Genomic DNA, 11,353 nt, shown 5'->3' on the forward strand with positions numbered 1-11,353 from the left:
CCCACCCCACCTCTGAGTCCTTCTCCTCCATGTGCTGGCTTGAACATATGCCAAAACGATCTATTTATGTAATATAAAGCAAATATTGATGTATTTAAAGTCCCATAAACCACCTGAAATCCACAATTTAGCAGAACTTTAGGGGTAATGTTAGTCAGTGCATCTATACTGAACAAAAATATAAACGCAACATGTAAATTGTTGGTCCCATGTTTCATGAGCTGAAATCAAATATCCCCGAAATGTTCCATACGCACAAAAAGCATATTTCTCTCAAATGTTGTGCACACATTTGTTTACATCCCTGTTAGTGAGCATTACTTTTTTGCCAAGATAATCCATCCACCTGACAGGTGTGGCATATCAAGAAGCTGATTAAACAGCATGATCATTACACATGTGCACCTTGTGCTGGGGACAATAAAAGGCCACTTTAAAACTTGCAGTTTTGTCACACAACACAATGCCACAGATGTCTCAAGTTTTGAGGGAGCTTGCAATTGTCATGCTGACTGCAGGAATGTCCACCAGAGCTGTTGCCAGAGAATGTAATGTTCATTTCTCTACCATAAGCAACCTCCAATATCATTTTTGAGAATTTGGCAGTACCTCCAAGACCATGTGTATGGCGTCGTGTGGGCGAGCGCTTTGCTGATGTCAATGTTGTGAACAGAGTGCCCCATGGTGGCGGTGGGGTTATGGTATGAGCAGGCATAAGCTACGGTCAACAAACACAATTGCATTTTATCGATGGCAGTTTGAATGCACAGAGATACTGTGACGAGATCCTGAGGCCCATTGTGAGGCCCATTTTTTAAAGGTATCTGTGACCAACAGATGCATTTCTGTATTCCCAGTCACGTGAAATCCATAGATTAGGGCCTAATGAATTTATTTCAATTGACTGATTTCCTTACATGAACTGTAACTCAGTAAAATCTTTGAAATTGTGCATGTTGCGTTTATATTTTTGTTCAGTATAATTGCAAATAGATAATTGGGTTTAGAGTCTGAGAACTCAGCATTCACAGTCCTGGCTGTCTGATTGTGAGGTGCTTATGTTGTTTCCTTTCCCCTCTGTATAGGCCTATTGGCTTCTTATAAGTGAAGTGACTCTTCACTTTTTCTGTATGTTAGTGATTATATTGTTTGTGATTGAGAGTTTTATATTACTGATTGTACATAGAGATAATATGACATTTGAAAGGTGGTATCATTTTTCTACAGTGTGGTTTTAATCTGTCTTCACATATTGTTCACATATTATCTTGCAGAAGCTCAAAGATTTAGGGGAAAGACAGTAACTAATTCTGATAACTCTCATCTCTTATACTGATGCTTGTAGAATGCGGACATCCCGGAAGCTCGCGCCTGCTGTCAAAATGGAGACGCTGGTGGTTTCCACTTGCCAGGAAGTGGGGCGAATGAAGTCAGAGAGGAAGAGGCGAAGCGAGAGGGATAACTGGGCCCAAAATCTGTCTTCTCCAGCAGGTGTCTTTTTTTTTCGCTCACCAAGCAATACATTTTTGTCTGGAGACCAATTAGTGTCGAATTTGGTTAACAAACAAATATAATGGTTTATTTGCTACGTGTTGCTTATTTGATCGAATAGAAGTTTCGTAATGGTTAGGTTGTTATGAGTGTACTGATTTAAGTAGGACACCTAACATCCAAGAAACTTTGAGAAAAAACTTTATATCGGAGTTGGGCCTGGGCATCGCTAGTTTAAGCACAACCACAGCCATAAACCCCGTCTATTTTTACAATGTATCTTCTTAAAATGTGATTTTAACCCTAACCACACTTCTAACTTTATGCCCAACCCTAACTTTAAATTAAAAACTGATTATTAATAAAAAAATGCATTAATGTTTATGATATAGTTGTTCACACGCGTATCTGCTCTCTCATTGGCTAGAATGGCCCCACCTGATCTGGCCACTTCCCGAATGCCTTCCATTTTTAAAGACAGTTATTTTCATTGACAGAGCGGCCACCAGAGTATCTGGTCAATATAATGGATAATCTGTGATGAAATTCATTTTTCACAGTTGGTGATGGCGGATGTTGTCGAAATCGACACCATGAAGAATTACCACATAGCCTTTGAGAGAATAGACCCAGATACGAGCCGTTACCCGTACTGTATCGTGTGGACACCTATCCCCGTGCTATCGTGAGTTCCCGGAGTAAACATGCATGTCTACTTTGTTTTGCGCGTGATCATAATGGGGCGAGTTATTGGTGACAGCTCGGTAACTAACGTTATCTAGCTGGCTAGCCAGTTGCTATCTCGGTTAGAAATGCCGATATGTTCCAAAAAAATTGTCTAATTTAAAACGGTGACTTTCCTTTTTCGACGGACTCAGTCAGGGACAGTTGACAGCATAGCCCCGTGGCTAGTTAGCCTTTGCTGGATTCGTAAAAAGGCACACAGGCTAACTAGGTTACAATAACGTTAGCTACATGGCTACAATATGATTAATCCAACCAGCTGGCTTTGTATCAAAGTGGCTTGAAACAATCTATCGGTTTCAGCGAAGCAAGTCGCTACATTGTGTCAAAGCCACGAGCTGCTACAGTTGTTCAAAGTGACGTCATATTCACACACAGGTTGTAGGCTGCTGTATCATTGGCATTTTGCACATTATACGTTTTTATCAGGCTACCAAAACAAAATGGGCTAATTTCTATGGTTTAGCTGTTTCAAAACAGAAATGTATTTCATGAAATCACCAGTTATTTAGTCTACCTGTTAGCTATATTTAAATATGATTGTGGTGTAGTGTTGTAGGGAGTGTATTTTTGATCAAGGAGGAGACTGATACAGAATGTGTACTTAATGGAACCCTATTCCCTTTGGCTCTGGTCAAAATGTGTGCACTAAAGAGAATAGGGTGCCATTTGGGGCACCCCCATTGGGGCACACAGACAGTGCTCACCACCTGCTTTTTACCCAACAACTCACCTGCCCCACATAACATCTCACTGCTTAGTATTTAGGTCGGCCCGACTGCACTGCACTCTCTCCAGGAATCCTGTGAGATTAATATTGGATCAGGCATTATCTAGGATGCCTCATCTGTGCTGTGCCTCTCTCTCCTGCACCATTTCACTGTTGCAAAAGAACATCCCTTGAATGCATAATAGAAGGGGATCACTGGTATAAACCAATCATATGAATATGCTCTAGTGGGCTGCCAGATTTATGAGCATTTCACAAGAGTTCAACATTCACCTTTTGCTACTATTTCTGTCAAGTCTACGAATACAATTTCATGCATACGTTGGATAAATCCAACGTATGCACCACACACAACGCACTGCAACTGCCTCAGCAACGCAATGCTGCAAGGCAAACGCAGCGTTTCATTTGAAATGAATGTACTTCTGGTGTACTAAAATGCATTGACGCTGTCGGTCTGATTGAGGCATTAGGGTTAGTGGCCGATACACTGCCCTGTCTGTTAATTTAATCAGTTGGGCTTTATCCCACCTTGGAACTGGAGAGAACCTTTGCTTTGAAAGTCATCCACAGTGAATACATTGTTGTGTAAATCACAAAGAACTCAACAATTAGTTATTTGTTTTATTTTATTGTGACAGTAAAGCAGACTATTATTTGACCTTTTAATGTCTATTCAAATCATATTATTCGTCTTATTCAGATGGCTGCTACCATTCATTGGACACATGGGAATCTGCACCTCTTCTGGTGTCATCCGGGACTTTGCTGGGCCCTACTTTGTCTCTGTGAGTACTTCTGTTCTACATCTCCTCTCTTCTTCTGTTCTTTCTTTCCTCTTGTGTTCTTCCTCTCTTATGTTTTTTTTTCTCTCTACCCTCTTTTTCTTTTCTTTCTCTGAAGCGGCTGAAGGAAATTGACCCAGATAATTTGGTTGAAATCCTGATGGGACTAGACACACTACACACACTAGCATAGATTTAGGGCCCATTTCCCGGACCCAGATTAAGCCTACTCCTGTAGATTAATCTTGGTCGGGGGGAAACCGCCCGTCACTGTTCCAGGATGTTGAGCTTCGTCTGTAATACTTGTTATACCCAGACCTCATAAGAGTTGGCGAACAGATTTGTGAACAGGCAAGTATAAATCGGAAGAACTGGCTTTAAACCACATTGAAATATCTCTCGGCTGCCTGTAGTGAACTATAGATTTATATACAGTGCATTCGGAAAGTATTCAGACCCCTTTACTTTTTCCACATTTTGTTACGTTACAGCCTTATTCTAAAATTGATTAAATACACATTTTCCTCATCAATCTACACACAATACCCCATAATGACAAAGCTAAAACAGCTTCATAGAATTTTTTGCAAATGTATTCAAAATAAGAAACAGAAATACCTTATTTACATAAGTATTCAGACCCTTTGCTCTGAGACTCAAAATTGAGCTCAGGTGCGTCCTGTTTAGAGCTGTCCCCGAAAGTCGTCTGTCCTTTCGACCAATTGATTGGTCAACATTTTAAAACTATTTCCTTTTCTCCATATATAGACACACCCTATAAGTTTTAATAAAATCAACTGCAGAGAAGAATGGGAGAAACTCCCCAAATACAGGTGTGCCAAGCTTGTAGCATCATACCCAAGAAGATTCTAGACTGTAATCGCTGCCAAAGGTACTTCAACAAAGTACTGAGTAAAGGGACTCGACTGGGGACTAGGTTTCAAGAGTAGGTGTATGTGTGTGTTTGCTCACTATTACATTGGCCTGCCTGGGAGAACTTGTCAGGGACATATAAGTCCCTTCAGGGATCAATAGAGAGTTCAATATGGTCTGTTAACTCTCTGAAGCTCCCCTATAAGCACACTGTGTTGGCCCCAAAAAGAAAATCCATTCTTTGGGATTGCTAAATTGAAAAAAAGTATCTATACCCATAGGATTACCCTGGTCTGTACAGGGATAAGAACTAGAGACCAAACCCCTCCCCCTCCACTTTCTCCACCGTGAGCTTTTCTAAATGTTAGTGTAATATTTGTTGTAGCTCGGGGATGGGTACATGGCGGCTGCGGCCCCCCTTTGTAGGCCCGCTGATCAATTTCCAAAAGCGGGGTTGGGGGGACTCAGTCGGGGTCTCAACTTACTGTTGAGCATTAGAATAGTAGAATGCTATAGTTGTGCATCAGCAGTTTTTATCTTGCTATGTCAGTCACTGACAGTCACTCAATTAGCCATGTCAGCGAAAAACATTTTTCTAGCCAGCTATCTAAACTTGTAGTAATCAGGATCAAATTACCGACTGGGTGGCCCCATTGATTCACTTAGGGTCCCCAAAAGTCTAGGGCCGGCTCTGACTGCATGTGTGGGTATGCAGACCAGCTAGCCACTGCGGTCACTCAGTGGAGGCTGCTGAGGGGAGGATGGCTCATAATAATGGCTGGAAAGGAGTATAATGGCTGGAATGGATTGAATGGAATGGTATCAAACGCATGAAAACCATGTTTGATACCATTCCATTCACTCTATTCCGGCCTCCACTGATGAGTTCAGATTTTGTGGCCCCCACCCCCGTCAAGGTTGCCCATCCCTGTTCTAGCTAGACAACTTGCTCTCTTTGTGGTGTTTGGAAGATCCCAGCTGTAAGCTTTGTAACTGTTCACTAGTTTTAATGGCCTCAGTGGGAATTCCATGATCTGATACACCTCTACCCCCTGTCCATGTTTTGTATTCCACTCCCAGCCAGCCTGGTTGGCAGAATCATAATAAAATAGGTTTATAAACACAGAGATCCTATATGTAATTATATGTTTCTAACACTCAAGGGTCTTTCATGGTTAAATAAATAAAATAAAAATAAATTAGGACAGTAAGTGAAACTGCCCCAGGGGACAATTAGTGGGGTAAACTGTAACACGCACACACACCAATGCCAAGCTAGCACCTCCTCTGCTTCCTGTAGCACTTCAACACCTTATATGGTTTGTTGTTGATATCTACTGAATTTATTAACATTAAGATACCCCAAAAAGTGTGCTTTAGGGTGATTTAACATTTGTTTTTGCATCATTCATTAGGCTTGATATAATGAACGCATTACCATTTATATTGCATATTATTTTCTTTGTGTTTTATTGCAGGAAGACAACATGGCCTTTGGGAGACCAACAAAGTAAGTAAATGGAATGTTTTTACATTTACATTTTAGTCATTTAGCAGACGCTCTTATCCAGAGCGACTTACAATTAGTGAGTGCATACATTTTCATACTGGCCCCCCGTGGGAAACGAACCCACAACCCTGGCGTTGCAAGCGCCATACTCTACCAACTGAGCTACAGGGGACTGTGTTTTGATTCTTATCCTGATGACTGAAATATTTATTATCCTCTTCATGGTCAAATCAGTAGAGGGATATTAAAACCTCAGCATCTTTTCTCAACATACAGTGGGGTCTGAAATTATTGACAGCCTTGATAAAGATTAGCAATAATGACTGTATAAAATAAATCATTCATACTGGGCTGTATTGTATACAACAACAACAAAAAAACGTGAAATTCTATTATTTTATACTAATACAATTAGGATAATCCTGAATGAATCGTGAATTATGATCAGTGAGAAAGTTACAGATGGTCAAAGATCATACCCCGAAGACATGCTAACCTCCCCTGTTATTGTAATGGTGAGAGGTTAGCATGTCTTGGGGGTATGATCTTTGAACCTCTAACTTTCTCATGATTACTCACGATTCTTTCAGAATTATCTGTAATCATGGTAGCATCCACATTTAATGTAAATCAAATCTAAATTGATTTGTCACGTGCGCCGAATACAACAGGTGTAGACCTTACCGTGAAATGCTTACTTACAAGCCCTTAACCAACAATGCAGTTTTAAGAAAAATAAGAGTTAGAAAATATTTACTAAATAAACTAAAGTAAAAAATAAAAGAGCAACAATAAAATAACGAGGCTATATACAGGGGATACCGGTTAGTCGAGATAATAGAGGTAATATGTACATGTAGATAGGGGTAAAGTGACTATGCATAGATAATAAACAGCGAGTAGCAGCAGCTTTAAAAAGTGGGGGGTCAATGCAAATAGCCATTTGATTAGCTGTTCAGCAGTCTTATGGCTTGGGGGTTGAAGCTGTTAAGAAGCCTTTTGGACCAAGACTTGGTGCTCCGGTACTGCTTGCCGTGCTGTAGCAGAGAGAACAGTCTATGACTAGGGTGGCTGTAGTCTTTGGCAATTTTTAGGACCTTCCTCTGACACCGCCTGGTATAGAGGTCCTGGATGGCAGGAAGCTTGGCCCCAGTGATGTACTGGGCCGTACGCACTACGCTCTGTAGCGTCTTGCGGTCGGAGGCCGAGCAGTTGCCGTACCAGGCGGTGATGTAAGTTGCTCTGGATAAGAGCGTCTGCTAAATGACTAAACATTTAAAAATGTAAATGATGCAACCAGTCAGGATGCTCTCGATGGTGCAGTTGTAGAACGTTTTGAGGATCTGAGGACCCATGCCAAATCTTCTCAGTCTCCTGAGGGGGAAAAGGTGTTGTCATGCCTTCTTCACGACAGTCTTGTTGTGTTTGGACCATGACAGTTTGTTGGTGATGTGAACACCATTGAACTTGAAGCTCTCAACCTGCTCCACTACAGCCCCGTTGATGAGAATGGGGGCGTGCTCGGCCCGCCTTTTCCTGTAGTCCAAGATCATCTCCTTTGTCTTGATCACGTTGAGGGAGAGGTTGTTATCCTGGCACCACACTGCCAGGTCTCTGACCTACTCCCTATAGGCTTTCTCATCGTTGTCGGTGATCAGGCCTACCACTGTTGTGTCGTTGGCAAACTTAATGATGGTGTTTGAGTCGTGCTTGGCCACGCAGTCATGTTGAACAGGGAGTACATGAGGGGACTAAGCACGCACCCCTGAGGTGCCCCTGTGTTGAGGATCAGCGTGGCGGATTTGTTGTTACCTACCCTTACCACCTGGGAGCGGCCCGTCAGGAAGTCCAGGATCCAGTTGCAGAGGGAGGTGTTTAGTCCCAGGGTCCATAGCTTAGTGATGAGCTTTGAGGGCACTATGGTGTTGAACGCTGAGCTGTAGTCAATGAACAGCATTCTCACATAGGTGTTCCTTTTGTCCAGGTGGGAAAAGGCAGAAGAAATGTTTAGAAACATATTCTGTTCTTATTTACAATAAAAGTAACTCTAAAATGACACAATACATTATTTACCATTAATTTCTATTGGGCACAAAATAATCTGCAAATGCATCCAACAAGTTTGTAGAGTCACACGCTTGATGTAGTCATTGCATGTTAAGAATATGGGACCGAATCCTAAACTTTTGATACTTTATTTATTTTTTGTGTTTTTATTACTAGTTGAACAAACAATTATTTCTCAGAGCAATTGTACTAGTATACAATAATATATATATTTTTTTAAATTTTTATAATATACACAGAGTGTACAAAACATTAGGAACACCTTCCTAATATTTAGTTGCACCCCCCCTCTTTTTCCCTCAGAACAGCCTCAATTAGTCGGGGCATAGACTCTACAAGGTGTCAAAAGCGTTCCACAGGGATGCTGGCCCATGTTCACTCCAATGCTTCCCACAGTTGTCAAGTTGGCTGGATGTCGTTTGGGTGGTGGACCATTCTTGATACACACAGGAAACTGTTGAGCGTGAAACTCAGCAGCATTGTAGTTCTTGACACACTCAAACCGGTGCGCCTGGCACCTACTACCATACCCCGTTCAAAGGCACTTAAATATTTATTAGTTCCCATTCACCCTCTGAATGGCACGTATACACAATCCATGTCTCAAGGGTTAAAAATAATGTGTTAACCTGTCTCCCCTTCATCTACACTGATTTTAAAGTGGATTTAACAAGTGACATCAGTAAGGCATCATAGCTTTCACCTGGATTCACCTGGTCAGTCTGTCATGGAAAGAGCAGGTGTTCATAATGTTTTGTTTTGTCATTATTGCTCATCTTTATCAAGGTGTCAATCATTTCGGACCCCACTGTATCTAGAATTAAAGCATTTGTGCATTATTTATTATTTAAAAGCAATTCTGAGAGAGAATATTGGTGCAGAGCAGTTAGCTTGGACCCAGATCTATTTGTGCAGTATACCCAACTCAAGACAGCACAAACAGATCTGGGACCAGGCTACAGAGTAGTAACTTTAGTTTCTATGTATTTGAAGGTACTGGATGCTGGACGTAGCCAAGGTGTATGCTAGTGGCTCCAACGCCTGGGACACAGCAGTGCGTGACGCCTCAGAGGAGTACAAAAACAGAATGGTAAGGAAATGTGGTGGGATTCTAGGTATCATAGATGCCATCTACTGCTGTTGTGCAGGAGTGCTTAACCCCTAAACTGTTCCAGGGGTGCCGTTGATTATACTTCTCTCTCTCTCTCCAGCACAACCTCTGCTGTGACAACTGTCACTCCCATGTGGCCATGGCTCTGAACCTGATGCGTTACGAGAATAAGACCTCGTGGAACATGATCAATCTCTGTCTGCTCTCCCTAGTCCACGGCAAACATGTCAGGTACTGAGATACTGCTGCAAAATAGTTCCGGTCAAAAGAATCTCCTGCATTTGCATTGATGTTAAGAATTACCACAGTGTGACTGAACTTTTTTAGAGCCAGAACTGTATTTTACTTATGCTCCACAAAGCCATGCGAGGTAGGGCTGGATAATGGGTATGTGTACTCTCTGGGTCCCAGGGCCAGGCTGGATCTTAGAGGTTGCCATGGCGACCACCTGAGCCTCTGTGTAATTGATTACATGCGTGCGATCTCAAGCGTGTGCTGTCAAGACACTCTCTTATCTCTCTCCTTCCCCTTTTCTTTGCTCCCCGTCTGTATTGCCCACTCTCTTTGCCCTCCCCTCTCTGTCTCTCTGTGTCTCCCCTTTCCAGCTGTGCAGGGTTCCTGAAGACCTGGCTTCCCTTCCTCATGTTGCTGGGTATTATCCTGACTGTGGCTCTGACCATTAACCTGCGGTGACCAGCCAACCAGGTGGGAGGACACAGCTTATAGGGTGGTAAGGGGGAGGGACTCCTTGCAGGAGGGAGGCGAGGGAGATGGGGGTTGAGTGAGGTGAGAGCACACAGGGGGAAGGGGGACCCCCCTGCAGGTTGGAAGTTGAAGTGGGAGGTGTCACTCTACACCTACTCTACTCTGCTTGTGAGGAAAAAAAGACATGGAACTGTGACACCCCATCAACAAACCAACCAATGACAGGAGAATGAAGAGAAAGCCAAACATCCTTCACTCAACTTAACACACAGCCTGCTTGTTTCTAGGATCAGGCAACCTGCTTTTCAATGGTGGTGGATGGCAATTTAGTTTTATGTTTATTTTGGGGTTGAGGTTAATTGTTCTTGATAGACAGTAGCTTACTTATGTTTTAATGCCCCCCACACACATCCCAACCCCATGAATTTGTATGCAATTTTCAAATGTTTTGATTTTCAATGAAGGTTTACTATGGGGGTATAGACCATCGTAACCATCCATTACTTAGAAATGATGAGGATGTTGCTGTTTCTGTAGACTAAAGGAGCAATGGTAGAGGGGCAGGGGTTGTTCTTTCTTTCAGGGGTAGTAGTCTTGTCTCCCACAGGGACAGCAGCATCCATGTCTTTCTCTCCTACCATACTGAAACAAACACCCACCATCCATCTAATGACATGGGACTATGATGATGATCCACTGACTTAGTGCTTCCCATACTCCATCTTGATGCTTCGAACAGAAAACATGATATTTCACTTTAATGCCTTTCAAGAAATGTGTTATTGCATTGGCATTTTACAGTTGGTTTGATACAGTTCCTATTACTGCAACTTTTAATAACCTGTGATTCACCAAGAGTGATTTGTTTCAATTAATTCTATCTATTTACTACATTGGTGTGTATCCAGGATAATAATTCTCTAAACTCTGCTATAAGCAAGTGATGCCTCATATCTTGTATAATATCTATGAGTCTAATTGAACTGCTTGTATCTGCATCTTATTAAAATATTTGTATTTTTCTTAGAACTCTATTGACAATTATGTTTAGACCCGTCTCTTTTCAAAACGGGATTACAGATTATAGATTTCAGATAATCTCATTAAGTGTATTGGATTATTCAGATACTTCCTACAGTGGCCATGGTAACCTCTGTGGAACCCTGGACTCATAACTCTGGACTGCAGATGGGAATGCAATGCATAATGTTTTGGAATGCTGCAGAGTTCATTTATGTTCTAGAATGTGAGCATGCCAAATGTAGACCTTTCCGGTCCCTACAGGAGAGGGATCACTGCTTTCTGATCCTTTCCACGCTCAAACTTCAACCTTAATG

At 42.0% G+C, this 11,353-nt stretch overlaps 1 protein-coding gene across 1 annotated transcript; it reads left to right on the forward strand.

The window, feature by feature from the left end:
* Positions 1-1,957: 1,957 nt before the first annotated feature.
* Positions 1,958-11,038, forward strand: LOC121571946 (transmembrane protein 222-like). The gene is made up of 6 exons (XM_041883743.1): positions 1,958-2,176; positions 3,669-3,753; positions 6,102-6,133; positions 9,194-9,290; positions 9,412-9,542; positions 9,917-11,038. The coding sequence occupies exons 1-6, from the start codon at positions 2,058-2,060 to the stop codon at positions 10,002-10,004; spliced, it is 552 nt and encodes a 183-aa protein (XP_041739677.1). The 5' UTR covers positions 1,958-2,057; the 3' UTR covers positions 10,005-11,038.
* The last annotated feature ends 315 nt before the right edge of the window (positions 11,039-11,353 follow it).

The sequence above is a fragment of the Coregonus clupeaformis genome, chromosome 8 (genome assembly GCF_020615455.1).
Source record: "Coregonus clupeaformis isolate EN_2021a chromosome 8, ASM2061545v1, whole genome shotgun sequence".
Lineage (NCBI taxonomy): Eukaryota > Metazoa > Chordata > Actinopteri > Salmoniformes > Salmonidae > Coregonus > Coregonus clupeaformis.

Excerpts from the sequence above, each read along its gene's own strand:
- LOC121571946 (XM_041883743.1), top strand. The coding sequence starts at position 2,058 with ATGGCGGATGTTGTCGAAATCGACACCATGAAGAATTACCACATAGCC. Across the intron at positions 3,754-6,101 it reads CTGGGCCCTACTTTGTCTCT|GAAGACAACATGGCCTTTGG; the intron begins GTGAGTACTTCT and ends GTTTTATTGCAG. Across the intron at positions 9,291-9,411 it reads AGGAGTACAAAAACAGAATG|CACAACCTCTGCTGTGACAA; the intron begins GTAAGGAAATGT and ends CTCTCTCTCCAG.